This window comes from Stegostoma tigrinum, chromosome 20 (assembly GCF_030684315.1).
Source record: "Stegostoma tigrinum isolate sSteTig4 chromosome 20, sSteTig4.hap1, whole genome shotgun sequence".
Lineage (NCBI taxonomy): Eukaryota > Metazoa > Chordata > Chondrichthyes > Orectolobiformes > Stegostomatidae > Stegostoma > Stegostoma tigrinum.
Window position 1 is genome coordinate 44,823,543 of NC_081373.1, and position 18,650 is coordinate 44,842,192.

At 44.3% G+C, this 18,650-nt stretch overlaps 1 protein-coding gene and 1 long non-coding RNA gene across 3 annotated transcripts in view; one reads left to right on the forward strand and one right to left on the reverse strand.

Moving 5' to 3' along the window:
- LOC125461669 (uncharacterized) overlaps positions 1-18,650 on the reverse strand; it is a 105,736-nt gene that overhangs the window by 46,472 nt on the left and 40,614 nt on the right. The gene's annotated exons all lie outside the window — the stretch shown is intronic.
- The window catches only part of LOC125461667 (monocarboxylate transporter 12-like), a 60,142-nt gene continuing 44,405 nt past the window's right edge, over positions 2,914-18,650 (forward strand). Inside the window, exon 1 of the mRNA XM_048550611.1 lies at positions 2,914-3,109. Coding sequence (XP_048406568.1) covers positions 2,973-3,109 — 137 coding nt within the window. The 5' untranslated portion in view covers positions 2,914-2,972. The remainder of the gene's footprint in view (positions 3,110-18,650) is intronic.

Here is an 18,650-nt window from a genome sequence, read left to right on the forward strand (position 1 = left end):
AATCTCTTTGCTCATACATTTTAAGGTATAAAATATTTCAAGCCATTAATTTAAAATTTAAAAGTTCTTTCTTCTCCAATAATGTATCACAGGTAGGTAGTAAACCTTGTAATTTAGGGGTTTACTCTCTAATAAAGGGTCTAGGCCCGAAACGTCAGCTTTTGTGCTCCTGAAATGCTGCTTGGCCTGCTGTGTTCATCCAGCTTCACACTTTATTATCTTGGATTCTCCAGCATCTGCAGTTCCCATTATCACTTGTAATTTAGTTTTTGTTTTTAATCCTTTTAATAAATTAATTTCAGCCACGAAAAGCCAAGCCTTAGAAGGAATATACTCAGTTAAACAATATTAAAGCACCCTCTCTTTCTGATTGGAAGTGACTGAGTTGTACATGTGTATGTGTCAAAATAAAATTATACGCAGTGAAGGAAATAACTGTAGTCATCCGATTACATTAAACTGTACCTTTTCATTACATAAAAAAGGCAAATGGCTTGACTGTAGTTTTCTTCTTGGAGTTCTCAAATCAAAGTCCACCATGGAGTATCTGAACAACTTTATTCCACAAAGTGCCTCTAATGTAACACAACATTCAAAGGTTTTTCACAGGTAGATTATAAAGCAAAATTTAACACTGAGCCACATGTGGCAAGAGAAATCACCAAGAGCTAGGTCAAAGAGGTTGGTTTCAGCCATTGTCTAAAAAGAGGTAAATGAGCTGGAGAAAAGCAGGGAGGGAATTCCAGATCTTGCAGTCTAAGTAGCTAAAAGCTTTGCCACCAACTGCAAAGCAGTTCACACTCATCCTGTTGGTGGGTTTGGTTGGTATCATCCAACTGTTTGCTATAAAATGCAGGTGTCCACAACGTGTCTCCAAACAGATAGGGTAGAGTAAAAAAAACTAGCTCCATATTTGTCGCTGTGTATTAATGAAAATTAGAAATGTGGAATTACATACAGTGGCATTACAATTAATCTTTAACATTTCAGGATTGAGAACTAAATTAGCATATGTGAAATTGATTGTTTGATTGATTTTTGTCATGTGTACCAAAATACAGTGAAAAGTTTTGTTTACAGGTGGTACAGGCAAATCACAGCAAACAAAGGACATACAGATCAAAAAGACTTAGAGGCATGCAGGTTACATTGCAAGTTACATTATTCTTCCTCAGGTGTCTCAGGAAATTTGGCATGTCCATAAGGTCCCTCACCAACTTCTACAGATGCACGATTGAAACCATACTAGCCGGGTGCATAATGGCCTGGTATAGCAACTGCTCTGCCCAGGACAGTAAGAAACTACAGAAGGCGGTGTGCACAGTTCAGATAATCACGGAAGCCAACCTTCCATCCATGGATAACAAAGTGTGGAGATGGATGAACACAGCAGGCCAAGCAGCATCTCAGGAGCACAAAAGCTGATGTTTCAGGCCTAGACCCCTCATCAGAAAAGGGGGATGGGGAGAGGGTTCTGAATTAAATAGGGACGGAGGGGCAGGTGGACTGAAGATGGATGGAGGAGAAGCTAGGTGGAGCGGAGAGTATAGGTGGGGAGGTAGGGAGGGGATAGGTCAGTTCAGGGATTTAGTTTACCGATTGTGTAGTAATATTTTGATTTGTTTATAAGTTAACCACCCTCCCATCTGAGCTGTGACTTGTCTTCTGTTCTGGACAAGTTGAATGAGTTGGTCACAGTCAAGTTTATTTAGAATCTTCAGTTATCCTTTCAATTAAGTTGTAGCCCCTTTCTAGATCTTTTTGTCCCAATTTCTTTGCATCGGATTTCAAATCCTTCCAGTGCTATTTCAGTTCACTTCCGATGTCAACTGTACTCATTTGCTTTGTATCATCCGAAAAATTGCCAAAGAGCTGGCCAATCCTCATGTTAGATCATTTGTGGAAATATTTACCGAAAAACCTCCCAAGATACACATCCCTCCAGGACCTATTTGTAATAGTCTGCCTGGTTAGTTGTAATCCCTGTTACAGCATGGTCTGGGCTTTAATTGCTCAACTATTCATTTCTTTAAAAAAAGACAGCTGCTTCCTTTATTTCCAATATCAACCATTGCAGAGGAATTGTGTTAAATAGTCATACTGCAATCCAAGTACACTGAAGAAGCCAGTTCTGACGAAGGGTCTCTTGATCCGATCCGTTAACTCTGATTTCTCTCCACAGGTGCTGCCAGACCTGCTGCGCTTTTCCAGTAATTTCTGTTCCTGGAAAATCTCCTCTGCACCCTTTCACGTGCGATCACATCCCTCCCATACTGAGGTGACCAGAGCTGCACACAGTACTCGAGCTATGGCCTAAGCAGAGTACCGTACACATGACCTCCCTGTTCTTGTAACCTCTGCCTGGACTGATATAGATAACACAGTGTGGAGTTGGAAGGAGACAGCAGGCCAAGCAGCATCGGAGGAAGTTGACATTTCGGGTCGGGACCCTGCTCCAGAAGGGTGTTCCTCCAGGTCCACACTATGTCATCTCGGACTCTTAACATCGGCAGTTCTAACTATCCCTGGACTGATGGCCACGTCTCCTGTACGCCTTCCTTATTTGCTCTGTCGCCTTCAGGGAAAGCATTCGTGAATTGGCTTGTGAAGCAATGACACTGCCCCTATCTCTGAGCCAGAAAATCAAGGTTTAAGAGCCACCTTCTGGAGTGCCCGATCACGTTGATTGAAATACCCGTAACAGATAAACCCTGAGTGATTTTGTTGGCTTTACAAGGCTTGTTCCTGGATGGTGCCACATAAAGGCGCGTCCTTTCGTTCCGGATCGCTTAGGGGGAACTGCTCGGTTTGAGGGAGCCCAGCGGTTCCACTTCATTGAGTGTTGAATAAAATGTGTTGTCAAAACAAAACGTGAGTTTGTTTCACATTCACATTTACTTGATAGGAGACACCTTTTAATGTAAAGGCTATTAATGAACTATCTCTCAGGATTACAGTTTTAGAAGGAGGGAATGGATCAGTCAGATGTTGGGGGTGGAGTAGATTCGCAGCTAAATCCTTTGCTGTTCAGAGCTATCGGGGCTGTCCTAAACTGGACGCTCTGCGGTAAGGAAGGAGCTGACAGATCCGCTGGACAGGCTCTTGTGGGGTAAGTCGATTTTGAGCTGCGTGTGCCCCGGATTGCAGTTCTTGATGCAAGCTCACCTTTTATATTTTTTTTACATGAAAACGAATGATTCATTACACGGCACATCTGGGTGAAAGTGGACTTTCTTGGCTGCTTGAACAAGCAAACATTAAAAAAAGAACAATAAGTCCGGGGTCCCTGTTTCTTTTCTTGCAGTGTTTCAAACTGCAATACGTTGCCATGAGTGTCCCCCCAACACGCCCCCCCCCCCACCCCCCACGGCAGGTAAAGGTGTTTTGCTTTCCATTTCTGCTGTCAACTAAGCGCAGGAGCTCTCAGTGAGAGAGTCATTCCAATTGAGGCTAGGGGATGAAATGGAAATAGCGAATTGTCGTTGGAAATAGCTCAGCGCTGCCCCCCAGCCCGGAGCTGGTGTTCTACAACTCCACTCCGACACCGAGTGAGGATAAATCCTTCATCGTTAAGCGTGGAGCCGGCGATGAAAAGATCGCGTAATGTAGCTGTAACGTTTGAGCGTGTCTGGATAACTCGCACCGCTCACTCACCAGCCTTTGTGTGTGTCTTCAGGATTGCATTAGCTCCACTTACATTTGGCTGGCAATGGTCTCGTTTCCTATCAGGTTGTCAAGAACGGGAATCAGCACAAGGCAGACACCAAGAAATCCAACAGGGAGTTCGGGGGCGGGGAATACATTCTAAAACTGACCACAAGAATGTGGGAATGAAGAATCCGACAGGACCGGAAGTATTGGACGGGATGCATGTGAGGGAAGCCTGATAACTGTGTGTGAGAGAGAGGGGAGAGAGTTCTGAGAGAAAAAAGTATGGGAGGAGTCGCAAGTGGAACAGAAAACAGTGGGGAGTAAGGGAGTCTGTTTCTGTGCTTGGATTCCAGATAATACGATGGGAGTGCCATGCGGAGGCACTACATATACTATATGCTCAGATTGATATCAGGGAAAGTATTCTCTGTCACAGTGTGACAACTGCATGGAATAGTCTTTCTGAAAGAGTAGTGAAGACTAAAACCCTGGAATCAGCACGCTGGCACTTTAGTGGAGGGACTACTTCTCTCTGAAGAGAACGGTGAATCCGACAAGTTGTCAAATTGAGATCCTGTCTCCCTGCGCTCCCTGCTTAATTGGAAATATCTGATGTTGCATTTTGTAGAATGGAGAAGTGTCCTCACCTTCGCCTACTTTGTTGTCTGCAGAACTTTTGATGCGCAATTTGATTGCTATTAGATCGCTACATCAGAATATGATTACAGTTCAAAGACACTTAAATTTTGGGTTCTTCTGAGGTTGTGCAAAACAAATGTAAGTCTAACCGGAAATTAGATAAAAAAAACCGAAAGAAGTGCAGATGCTACGAATCAGAAAGAAAAGCAAGAATTGCTGGAAAAGCTCAGCAGGTCTGGCAGCGTCTGTGGAGAGAAATCAGAGTTAATGTTTCAGGTGTAGTGACCCTTCCTCAGAACTGGAAATTGGATGTTGCACTAGGGACATATTGCAATCTCTGGTCGGTGGACTGTAATTATACTGTTTAAAAAGAGCAATTGAAGCTCATTAAACAAACAAGGTGTAAACTTTAATATAACTGTAGCAGCATCAGTGTGTATGGAATTGTTCACGACAGTGTTGCTGTGCATTCTGCCTGATGTACTGCAGAAAGAACCAAATTCTTTTTAAAGGCTTTAGTTATTCTTGTTATTGTAGCCTGAATGCCTGTCTTCTGTTCTTCTTTTAATCATAGAATCCCTACAGTGTGGAAGCAGGCTATTCAGCCCATTGAGTACACACGGACCCTCTGGAGAGTTTCCCATCTAGACCCAACCCCTCAACCTATCACTGTAACCCTGCATTTCCCATGGCTAAGCCACCTAGCCTGTACATCTTTTGACTGTGGGAGGAAACCCACACAGACAAAGGGTGAATGTGCAAACTCCACACAGACAGTCACCTAAGGGTAGAATCAAACCTTGTTCCATGATGCTGTAAGGTAGCACTGAACTACCATGCTCCCCAACAAATAAGGTTGGAAAACTGTAAGTCTGCCAAAGTTAACAAAGTGTGAAGCTGGATGAACACAGCAGGCCAAGCAGCATCTCAGGAGCACAAAAGCTGACGTTTCGGGCCTAGACCCTTCATCAGAGAGGGGGATGGGGAGAGGGTTCTGGAATAAATAGGGAGAGAGGGGGAGGCGGACCGAAGATGGATAGAGGAGAAGATAGGTGGCAAGGAGAGTATAGGTGAGGAGGTAGGGAGGGGATAGGTCAGTCCGGGGTGGACAGACAGGTCAATGGGGAGGGATGAGGTTAGTAGGTAGGAAATGGAGGTGTGGCTTGAGGTGGGAGGAGAGGATAGGTGAGAGGAAGAACAGGTTAGACAGGCAGGGATGAGCTGGGCTGGTTTTGGGATGCAGTGGTGGGGGGTGGTGGGGAGACTTTTAAGCTGGTGAAATCCACATTGATACCATTAGGCTGCAGGCCTCTGTGTTCATCCAGCCCCACACTTTGTTATCTTGGATTCTCCAACATCTGCAGTTCCCATTATCTCTGATCTTCCATCCATGGACTCCATTTACATGGCTCGCTGCTGCAGAATGCCAACATCATCAAAGACCTATTGCACCCTAGTGATAAGCTCCTATAATCTCTTCCATCAGGCAGGAGATACAGAAGCCTAAACGCACGCATGAGCAGGTTCAGGAACTTCTTCCTGGGTGTTTTCAGACTGATGAATGGTTCGCTACCCTCAAATAATGCTGACCTTGCTGACTTTGATCTCGCTTTGTGCACACCCTATACAATGTAACCTGTGTGCCTCTAAGTATTTTTGATCTGTACATCCTGTGCTTATTATGATCTACCTGTACTGGTCGTAAACAAACTTTTCACTGTATTTCAATACATGTGAAAATGAATCAATCAAAAACTTGGGATACATGACTCCTAAGTCATCAGTTCCTCCCAAAACTGGCTACCCTTACCACATCATGTTTTAAATTACTGCATCCCAAATCATTTCTTTCAGGCATTCTGTTTAAATGAGTCAACATTACCTGCTTCAAGAATCTTCAAATCTTTTCCATAAATTTACCGATAGTGTAGTAATATTTTGATTTGTTTATAAGTTAACCACCCTCCCATCTGGCTGTGACTTGTCTTCTGTTCTGGACAAGTTGATTGAGTTTGTCACAGTCAAGTTTATTTAGAATCTTCAATTATCCTATCACCCCTCAAGCGTTTCATGTGAAAACATGCTCAGTTTACGTAACTGTTTCTGAGAATCCAATTTCTTTATTGCTTCGATCGCATATATCCCTTCAATAGCTGCAATATCCTTTTCATAATGCAGTGACCACAATTGTGTTCTAAGTGCAGTCATAGTATTGAATTTGAGGTGGGTTTTCAATGGATTCCAATGTCTGATTATTTTACTTGTGCCTGAAAATTGTTTTGACAGCTTCAGTCTCTCAGTTTTCATGCATATTATTTCCTTTCAATTAAGTTGTAGCCCCTTTCTGGATTTTTTTTTGTCCCAATTTCTTTGCATCGGATTTCAAATCCTTCCAGTGCTATTTCAGTTCACTTCCAATGTCAACTATGTTCATTTGCTTTGTATCATCCGAAAAATTGCCAAAGAGCTGGTCAATCCTCATGTTAGATCATTTGTGGAAATATTTACTAAAATATCTCCCAAGATACACATCCCTCCAGGACCTATTTGTAATAGTCTGCCTGGTTAGTGAGGTGACCAGAGCTGCACACAGTACTCGAGCTATGGCCTAAGCAGAGTACCGTACACATGACCTCCCTGTTCTTGTAACCTCTGCCTGGACTGATAAAGATAACACAGTGTGGAGTTGGATGGACACAGCAGGCCAAGCAGCATCGGAGGAAGTTGACATTTCGGGTCGGGACCCTGCTCCAGAAGGGTGTTCTTCCAGGTCCACACTGTGTCATCTCGGACTCTAACATCGGCACTTCTTACTATCCCTGGACTGATGGCGACATCTCCTGTACGCCTTCCTTATTTGCTCTGTCGCCTTCAGGGAAAGCATTCGTGTATTGGCTTGTGAAGCGATGACACTGCCCCTGTCTCTGAGCCAGAGAGAGTGGGAGGCGGACCGAAGATGGATAGAGGTGAAGATACGTGGAGAGGAGCGTATAGGTGCGGAGGTGGGGAGGGGATAGGTCAGCCCGGGGAGGACGGACAGGTCAAGGGGCAGGATGAGGTTGGTAGGTGGGAAATGGAGGTACAGCTTGAGGTGGGAGGAGGGGATAGGCGAGAGGAAGAATAGGTTAGACAGGCGGGGACGAGCTGGGCTGGTTTGGTGATGCAGTGGGGGAAGGGAGATTTTGAAGCTTGTGAAGTCCACATTGATACCATTGGGCTGCAGGGTTCCCAAGCGGAATATGAGTTGCTGTTCCTGCAACCTTCGGGTGGCATCATTGTGGCACTGCAGGAGGCCCAGAATGGACATGTCATCTGAGGAATGGGAGGTGGAGTTAAAATAGTTCTCGACTGGGAGGTGCAGTTGTTTATTGCAAACCGAGCGTAGGTGTTCTGCAAAGCGGCCCCCAAGCTACCGCTTGGTTTCCCCAATGTAGAGGAAGCCACACCGGGTACAGTGGATACAGTATACTACATTGGCAGATGTGCGGGTGAACATCTGCTTAATGTGGAAAGTCATCTTGGGGCCTGGGATGGGGGTGAGGGAGGAGGTGTGGGTTCAAGTGTAGCACTTCCTGTGGTTGCAGGGGAAGGTGCCAGGTGTGGTGGGGTTGGAGGGGAGTGTGGAGCGGACAAGGGAGTCCCGGAGAGAGTGATCTCCCTGGAAGGCAGACAAAGGTAGGGATGGTTAAATGTCTTTGGTGGTGGGGTCGGATTGTAGATGGCGGAAGTGTCAGAGGATGATGCGTTGTATCCGGAGGTTGGTGGGGTGGTATGTGAGAACGAGGGGGTTTCTCTTTCTCTCTCTGTATCTCCATCAGTCTCTGCAATTCCTCCCCCTGACTCACGATACAGCAGAACAGTTTGAGATACTGCCAAGCGGATGAGGCCACGGAACGACACCACCTACATGCACACCATGAACAAGAAACTGGAGAACCTTGGCATTACCACCAGCAGTAGCCAAGTCTCCCTGGTACCACCTCAGGGAAAATCCATTGTCAGTTTATCCAACCACACCCTTCAACTGGATGAGATCAAAGTACTCAGCTGAGGACTCAATTTCTGCTCCACCACCAAAAAGGACCCCATTGATCTCATGGCAGACACAGAGGAATTTATCGGACAAATGGGACTCCAGGAATTCTTCCAAGATGCCAGCAGTGAGTCCAATGAGATAACCAATGAGCCAAAACAGTCAACAGAGAGATCCGGGGTGGAGCGACTGAAGAGGAAGGAGTCGAATTGGAACTCTCCTGAAGACTGCTGCCTGGGGCTTGACAGATATGCTCAGGCTGCCAGAAAATGCATGGTTGCCAAATTTATCAGCCACACTCACAAGGCAGTGCAAAACATCACTCAGGCACAATGCAACGCCATCCATGCTCTCAAGGCCAATCACAACATTGTCATCAAACCACTAGACAAAGAAGAAGCCATTGTCATATGGAAGAGAATGGTCTACTGCAAGGAACTGCACTGACAACTGAACACCCAGGAACATTACAGACAACTACCTACCGATCTAACAGACTGACGAAGACTTTTGATCCAGTCCTTCAGAGTACCCTCTGCACTCTCATCCCACGTACTTCCAGACTTTTAATGCCTTTCAAAGGTACACAAAGCCAACACACCTGGGTGTCCCATCATATCAGGCAATGAGACCCTGTGGGAGAACCTTTCTGGCTATGTTGAATGCATCATGAAACCCATTGCATAGGGAGCTCCCAGCTTCTGTCACAACGCTACAGACTTCTACCAGTCAAACCAGGAATATTTCTCGGCACAATGGATGTTTCAGCACTCTAGACCAATATCGATGGTGGCCTCGCCACAACAGCTTCAGTACTCAACACCAACAACTGGCAATTTCCAGACACCATCCTGCAGCTCATCCACTTCATCCTCAACCACAGTGTCTTCCCCCCTTCAATAACCAGTTCTTCATCTGGACACAGAGAACAGACATGGGGACCAGATTTGCTCCCCAATATGCCAACATTTCATGCACAAGTTCGAACAAGACCTCTTTGCTGGACAGGACCTCCGAGGGAGAGGAATCACTGAAACAACTACACAGCAACAGCAAACAAGTGTCATCTCAACATTAGACTTAGCATGGACTACTCTTCAGAAATCAGTGTCATTCTTGGACATACACATCTCAATCAAGGACGGGCACCTCAAAACCTCACTCTACCACAAGCCTACGGATAACCTCACAATGCTGCACTTCTCTAGCTTCCACTACAAACATATAAAAAATGCCATCCGCCATCCCTACATATACATCAGATCTGTTCAGGTGAGGAGGAACACTAACAGATTCCTGAAGGTGTTGAAGCATGCCCTCATAATAGCAGGATACGATGCTCAACTCACTAATCGCCAGTTCTGACGTGCCACAGTGAAAATCCATAATGACCTCCCCAGAAGACAGACACTGGATACGTCCGATAGGGTGCCCTTCGCCATCCAGTACTTCCTGGCATCAGAGAAACTACGCCAGGTACTTCACAGGCTTCAGCACATTATCGATGACAATGAGCATCTCGAAAAAAGCCTCCCCACATCTCCACTTCTCGCCTTCAAACAACCACCAAACGTTCAACAGACCACTGTTCACAGCAAATTACCCAGCCTTCAGGAAAACAGTGACCACAAAACGATACAACTCTGTCACGGTAACCTCAGCAAGACATGTCAGTTCATCAACGTGGACACTACCACCCACCATGTACTCAGCAGATATTCATGTGACTCGGCCTGCATTGTCTATCTCATACACTGCAGGCAAAGATGCCCCAAGGCATGGTATATTGGTGAAGCCATGCAGATGCTACAACAACAGATGAGTGGACACCGTGCAATAGTCACCAGACAGGAATGTTCTCTCCCAGTGGGGGAACACTTCAGCGATCAAGGACCTTCAGCCTGGGATCCTGGACTTCAGGATACACAACAACACAGAGTCACCGAGCAGAGGCTGATAGCCAAGTTCAGTCCCCATGAGGCTGGCCTCCATGGGGACCTTGGGCTCACGTCATGCTATGGGTGACCTGACCCCACTATACATTCTCACACACACACACACACACACACACACACACACACACACACACATACACAAATAGTCTCTAAAACAAACACACTCACAAGCACACACTCTCTCTCTCGCACACACACACACACACACACACACACACAGACTCTCTCTCCCTATCACATGCACACACACATTGATTCTCGCTCCCTATCATACATATGCAAACACACACAATCTCACTCCGTGTCTCTCCCACACACACTTGTCCACGTATGCATGCACACGCACGCACACAAACACACACACAGAAACTCTCTCTCCTTATTATATACACTCACACATAGATTCTCTCTCCCTATCATACACATGCACACACACACTCTCTCACTCCGTGTCTCTCCCACACACACTCGTACACGTATGCATCCACAAACACACACACACACACACACACACACAGAAACTCTCTCTCCTTATTATATACACTCACACATAGATTCTCTCTCCCTATCATACACATGCACACACACACTCTCTCACTCCGTGTCTCTCCCACACACACTCGTACACGTATGCATCCACAAACACACACACACACACACACACACACACAGACTCTCTCTTCCTAACTGTCTCTCTCTCTCTCACACACACAGACACACACACACAAACACACACACACAAACACACACACATACACACACACACACACACACACACACACACACACACACACACACACAAACACACACACAGACTCTTTATCCCTAATTGTCTCTCTCTGTCTCACACACACACACACACACGGGGTGAGTTTGAATTTATGATTTGTAATTGCAGATACATTCCATTTTGTTCAAAAAGCACACAACTTGTAGACAGTCAGTCAATGTAGCATTTTATACGTTCCTACTTTGGAAGCAAAACCAGTTCGACTCGAAGTTAAAACACAGACAGATTCTAAACAAGGCTTCACACCTAAAATGCATTGTCTGACGTGAGATGTCACCTCTGGTATATCGAGAAAACCTTTCATTATCTTGGGTCAGTGACTTGAAAGAAATTCTGGGATTTGCATATTGATCAGTTAAAACCTGCAACTCCTTTCTAAATGATTAAAGGTTTAGAAGCCATCTTCGGTTTGTTCAATATATTCGCATCAGTTCTATGAGCCTTTGATCTTTTACTTATAAATTCTGTACGTGATGCCACCTCTCTCACTAGGAACGGGGCTTCAAAGGCATATGTTTTCAAATAAACCTGTTGAACTATAACCTGGTGTTGTGTGGTTTTTGCACTAATTGTTTGGAAGACTTGTCCCTGACCCATCAATAGATTCTGATTTCCCATTGGGGTGAGTTTGTGACAGAAACAAACTTGACACATGAAAATCCAACCCATCTCTCTCAATCATAATTCAGTAATTAAACACTAAGTACGTTGTGTGATGAGCGCTAATCCACACCTTCATTGCCTGTTATCACAACCAAAACATTTAGAGTCATCTATCACCAATGTTTACAAGGAGCTACCTTTCCAGAAGTCCTTGCAATATTTAGGCAGAAACTTTTGGAAAGTCATAGGACTTGAACTTTATCCAAAATTACGGTACAAGATGTAGCTCAATGTCTTCAGGAACACTTTATTTCTCAGCATTTAAACAGTGACTGTTGTGTTTCTCAGCTCTAGAATGTGCATGAGTGAGTCAGATTTTATGTAAGCAATCCTCACTGGGCTGGAGGGAATTCTCCAATTTCCCTGGTTTTCAGATCAGCGTTGAGAGGAAGCAGACTCCAGGTTTCTGCACTTCATAAGAGTGATCCTTTATTACAAATAAATAAATTCTCACCACAGATTAACAATTTTGAACTGTTGAAAATAACTTTACTGCTCAAAGCTCTAACACTCTTATAAACATCCCCTACACACACACTATTTCACACACTCTCTCTCATACACACTTTCCCCTCATTTTTTTCTCCTCCACACTCTTCTTCTCTCTTTCACACACACATACTCTCACATTCTGTCTCTCACACTCTTTCTCTCTTCATCGCTCTGTCTCACACTTTCTCTATGTCTCACACACACTCTCACACACATTCTCTCTTTCTCACTGTCTCACACTCTCTCTCTCACACTCCAGTGGTAACTGTTCACAGGGTTTATTTTGATGACCAGAACATTGTTTGTTGGTTTTCCGTCTCCTGTAACTTTCACTTGTTGCAGGAGGCACAGGGTGACTGGTTTGCACTTATATAGGTCTTTGACTCATCCATAAAATGTTACTGCCTCTAGCAACTGGAAAGTGGAAATAAACTGGTGATTTTCTCGTTTGAGATCTTTTTTACTGCAGGGAAACAAACGGCTCCTTCTCCTCCTATAGGTCCAATAGTTTCTGCCCAAACATTCATACCCACAAACTGTTCAGCTACATGGGAGACAATCACATAATTGCTGGCATACAGACGGCCTGCATCATCTATAATTAGTCACTAGGTCCCGGAACGATCAGCTGCTTGTTGCCAGCCAAAGCTCCATTTGTGTACATCCTTGGCTCCAGTTTGTCCACAACCTAGATTTCTACCACTGCTTGAACAAGCAGCTATTTAAACAGCACTTGCAATGAATGGTGGGTTACTTGTGTTTTTTAAATAAAAGTTCAGTAATCCTTGATTTTAAAATAGTTCTTTTCCCACATTAGTCCACAATCAAAATAGAAAACAGATACATCTTAATGTATCCAGGCTGGATTGATATCAACAGAGGAGGAGAGCTGCAGTTTTCTTGACAAAAGCATTGTTGTTTGGTGTGCTTCAAGAGGAGATTAGCATCTATTTACATGATGGCTCATCACAATCTGTGATTGCGAATGGAATTCCCTCAAAGTAGAAATCCTATCAGACCCTAAACAACAGGATACTGATAGCTAAGCGGTCCTCTCTCATTGTGTATTTGATATTGACTGAAGCAAGAATGACTTTTGACAGATTAGCTTCCCAAAGCTGTGGCTAAATTGACACTTTCAGGTGTCCTAGGCATGATTCAGCAATAATTTGGTGCAAAATCTGGGTAACTAATAGCTTCTTAGTGAACTTTAATTTGACCGGAGTTCGGCTTGTGAAAGCAATGTCAAGGTCCTATTAAAGGAAGGATTAGAGAGAGATGGAGAATTGAGAAGAGAAAAAGAGAGAGAATATTGTCAAAGTCTCTTGCCAAATGTTAAGGGGCAAAGAGAGAGACCATCTTGGAGAGAGGGTGTTAAGATCAGATGTTGTACATATGGAAAATTACAGCGCAGAGCGTGACCCTTTCGCGAGCAGGACATAAGCAATGCGGTGAAAAGTGCTGCTCTGGGGATAGACAATAGGTTGACCATGTTGAGATGGGATGTGAGAAAGTGACAGCAGTTGTGAGAAGAAGTGTAAATTAGGTATTTTACAATATTTTAAGTGTGTTGTCAATGAGTGGATATGGGCACAGCAGGTTTGTCATAGGATCTGGACAAAACCAGTTAGCTTGATTTTTTTCTAAATTGCAGCTATTATCTCTTTAACAATCAATTCTAACACTCACTACAGAGTCAAGCTAAGTGGTTTGTCATTTCCTGTCTTAGCATCCCTGTCATCTTGAAAACAGGAAATATATTTGTTGCCTTTTAGTCTGACTGAACTTTTACCACATAAAGTGAATTTTGAAAAACTAACACCAAAGCATCTACAACCTCCGCGACTTCTCTTAAGTTACTAGGATGAATTCTACGTGGGCCTAGAGATTTTCCCAGACTCAGATAAAGGCTGAGAGAGTGAAACTGTGAATTTGGTTCAAAGTGGGAATTCAACTGGTGCATCTTTTCCCAGTTCAGTTTTGGAGGTAAGGCTAGTTTCAAACAATAGCGCCTAAGATAAAATAGCTTAATAGCTCAAAAATAAGATGGGCGCAATCAGTCTGAGAGCATTATACTTTAGACTCCACTCCCATAACCACCGAGACATTGAGGAGCAAATATGTAGGCAGAATTGAGTATAGGAGTTAGGAAGTCATGTTGCAGTTTTATAAGACTTTGGTTAGGCCACACTTGAGAGTATTACATTCAATTCTGGTCACCACATTACAGGAAGGATGGGGAGGCTTTGGAAAGGGTGCAGAAGAGTTTGCTGCCTGGATTGGAGGGTATGAGCTATAAGGAGGGGCTAGAAAAACCCAGGCTGTTTTCTCTAGAGCAGGGGAGTCTGAGAGGAGATTTGATAGATGCCTATTTAAAATTATGGATGCATAGATAGGGTTGACAGTCAGAATCTTTATTATACTGGAGTTGAAATGTCTGATACTAGGAGGCATACATTTAAGGTAAGGGGGGAGAGTTCAAAGGAGATGTGAGGGGCAAGTTTTTTGCAAGAGAGTGGTAGGTGATTGGAACATGCTGCCAGGGGTGGTGGTGGCGGCAGAGGTAGATACAATTGGGGTGTTTAAGGGACTTTTAGATAAGCGCATGAATAAACGAGGAATGGAGGGATATGGACCAAGGGCAGGCAGAAGGGATTAGTTTAATTTGGTGTCGTGTTCTGCACAATGTTATGGGCTGAAGGGCCTGTTTCTGTGCTGTGCAGTTCCATATTCTATGTTCTCATTAAAAGAGGCAGTTGAATGGTGGTGGCAGCTAGCATTCAGCCCCTGAATTCCTTAGTTTAAATAAGGTGCTAATTACCATACTGAGGAAGTGGCCCTGTGCAGAAACATTAAGAAAGGGATTTTTTGCACCTCACAGTTAGCAAGGAGCGCAGTTCATGTGACTGGAGACATTGTCAAAGAGACTCAAAACCTAAGTGAGCGAAACTGGGAATTTGGTTCAAATTGGGTATTCAATGCATAAGGGAACAGAAGTGCTTTAAGTAGAGTTTACTGCAAGAAGTAAAATCTTTGGAATAAGCAGTAAACTGGAGAAGATAAAAGGCATGGATTGAGAAGCTGACATATAGTGAGATCCATGGCAGAGTGAAGTCACAAACCACCAAGTGATGTGAGTGCAGAAAAAACACACGATTGGTTAGTAGGCTTGGAAAGTTTTTCCAATCTTTTAACGTTTGTATTTAGGTGTCTAATATTTTTCTTCCCACTTTCTTGAAAAACTGTTTAGAACATAGAACATGGAATTGGAATGGGCTTTTTGGCCAACAATGGTGTGCTGGACATGACACCAAATAAAACTCATCCCATGGTCCATATCCCTCCATTCCTTGTATATTCATGTGCTTACCTAAAAGTCTCTTAAAAACCCCTATCGTATCTGCCTCCACCACCAACCCTGGGAGCACGTTCCACATTCCTACCGTTGTCTGTGTGAAAAATCTGCTCCTCACTTCCCCTTTGAACATACCCCCACCTCACCTTAAATGCATGTCCCCTAGTTTTAAACATTGCAACCCTGGGAAAAAGATTCTGACCATCAGCCCGTAGTGTTCAGGGATGTGTAGATTAGGTGGGTTATAGTGGGATGGGTCTGGGTGGGATGCACCAAGGGTCAGTGTGGACTTGTTGGGCCGAAGGGCCTGTTTCCACACTGTAGGGAATCTATGATTCTGTGAACCCTATCTATGCATCTCATAATTTTATAGGCTTCTCCCCTCAGCCTCTGCTACTCCAGAGAAAATAGTCTGAGCTTTTCTATCCTCGCCTTGTAGCTCATACCCTCTAATCTGGGCAGCATCCTGGTAAACCTCTTCTGCACCCTCTCCAAAGCCTCCACATCTTTCCTGGTATGTGGCAACCAGAATTGAATGCAATATTCTAAGCGTGACCGAGCCAAAGCCTTATAAAGCTGCAACGTGACATCCTTATTTTTGTATGCAATTCCCCGACCAGTAAAGGCAAGCATGCCATACGCCTTCTTCACCACCCTGTCTACTTGCATGGCCATTTTCAGGGAGCTATCCACTTGAACTCCAAGATCCCTCTGTACATCAATGCTGTTCAGAGTCCTGCTATTTACTGTATACTTTTCCTTAACCTTTGATCTTCCAAGTGCAGCACTTCACACGTAAATGAATTAAACTCCATCTGCCATTTGTCTGCCCATATCTACAACTGATCTGTATCCTTTGACAACCTGCTACACCATTCACAACTCCACCGATGTTTGTGTCATCTACAAACTTTCTAACCCACCCATCTACATTTTCATCCAAGTCATTAATATATACATCACAAACAGCAGAGGCCCCAGTACAGTTCACCACAAGTCATTGACCTCCAGTTTCCACCACTACCCTCTGCCTTCTGTGGTCAAGTCAATTCTGAATCTACATGGCCAAGTCACCATGGATCCCATGCATATTAATCTTCTGGATGAGCCTGCCATGAGGGACCTTGTCGAAGGCCTTACTAAAATCCACATAAACAACACCCACTGCTCTATGGTCATCAATCACCTTCATCACGTCCTTGGAAAATTCAATCAAGTTAGTAAGACATGATCTGCCCTGCACAAAACATGATGTCTGTCCCTAATTAGGTCATGCGTCTCCAAACATGCGTAAATCCGATCCCTAAAAATTCTTACATATTAAATGTTAAAGTATAAGATTGATACCAGTGTTTCTTTAGTTAATATTAGGACAGTGATGTGCGAAGAGAAGAGAATCTAGAATGACTCTTTCAGAAATTAAGTTGATATGCAAGTGGGAGCAGGATGGATGATGTGTTGCTGCTGCAGCATGTGTAAGCAGCTGGAATCCAGGATAATCCAGCACAAACACATCTGTTGTAAGTGATGCAAATTGAAGAACTTTGGACCTGAGGTGAGATGACGGAATCCAAGGTGCATACTTCTCCACATCTTGCTCCACACTTTTGCATCAAGCATTGGTCATTTGCCTCAGTCAAGGGAACTAAAACAAGCCATTAATGCATTGGTTATTTTGTTTTAGTTTTACAAATCCACATAAACAACACCCTTGGAGTTCAAGTGGATAGCTCCCTGAAAATGGCCATGCAAGTAGAAAGGGTGGTGAAGAAGGCGTATGGCATGCTTGCCTTTACTGGTCGGGGAATTGCATGTTTGGGGACACATGACCTAATTAGGGACAGACATCATGTTTTGTGCAGGGCAGATCATGTCTTACTAACTTGATTGAATTTTCCAAGGACGTGATGAAGGTGATTGATGACCATAGAGCAGTGGGTGTTGTTTATGTGGATTTTAGTAAGGCTTTCGACAAGGTCCCTCGTGGCAGGCTCATCCAGAAGATTAATATGCATGGGATCCATGGTGACTTGGCCATGTAGATTCAGAATTGACTTGACCACAGAAGGCAGAGGGTAGTGGTGGAAACTGGAGGTCGATGACTTGTGGTGAACTGTACTGGGGCCTCTGCTGTTTGTGATGTATATATTAATGACTTGCATGAAAATGTAGATGGGTGGGTTAGTAAGTTTGTAAAACTAAAACAAAATAACCAATGCATTAATGGCTTTTTTATTTCAATGGGAGCCAAAAATTTAAAATTGTGAATTTACAGAATAGAACTACAAATTAGGTGAATACTCAAATACATTCTCCAATTGATATATATCACAGCGGATATGGCAGAACATATAGTTCACTACAAACTACATGCCTTGGCAAATAACAAGGTGTAGAGCTGGATGAACACAGCAGGCCAAGCAGCATCAGAGGAGCAGGAAGACTGGAGTTTCGGGCCTAGACCCTTCTTCAGAAATGGGGCAGGGGAAGGGGGTTCTGAAATAAATAGGGAGAGGGGTGAGGCAGATAGAAGATGGAAAGAGGAGAACATAGGTGGAGAGGAGACAGACAGGTCAAAGAGGCAGGGATGGAGCCAGTAAAGGTGATTGTAGTTGGGGAGGTAGGGAGGGGATAGGTCAGTCCAGGGGGATGGACAGGTCAAGGAGGTGGGATGAGGTTGGTGGAGAGAAGATGGGGGTGGGGCTTGGGGTGGGAGGAGGGGATAGGTGGGAGGAAGGACAGGTTAGGGAGGCAGGGACGAGTTGGGCTGGTTTTGGGATGCAGTAGAGGGAGGGGAGATTTTGAAGCTTGTGAAGTCCACATTGATACCATTGGGCTGCAGGGTTCCCAAGCGGAATATGAGTTACTGTTCCTGCAACCTTCGGGTGGCATCATTGTGGCACTGCAGGAGGCCCAGGATGGGCATGTCATCTGAGGAATGGGAGGTGGAGTTGAAATGGTTCGTGACTGGGAGGTGCAGTTGTTTGGTGTGAACCGAGCATAGGTGTTCTGCAAAGCGGTCCCCAATGCCACCACTTGGTGACTTGGTAAACAGGTTTGACAAGAATCATT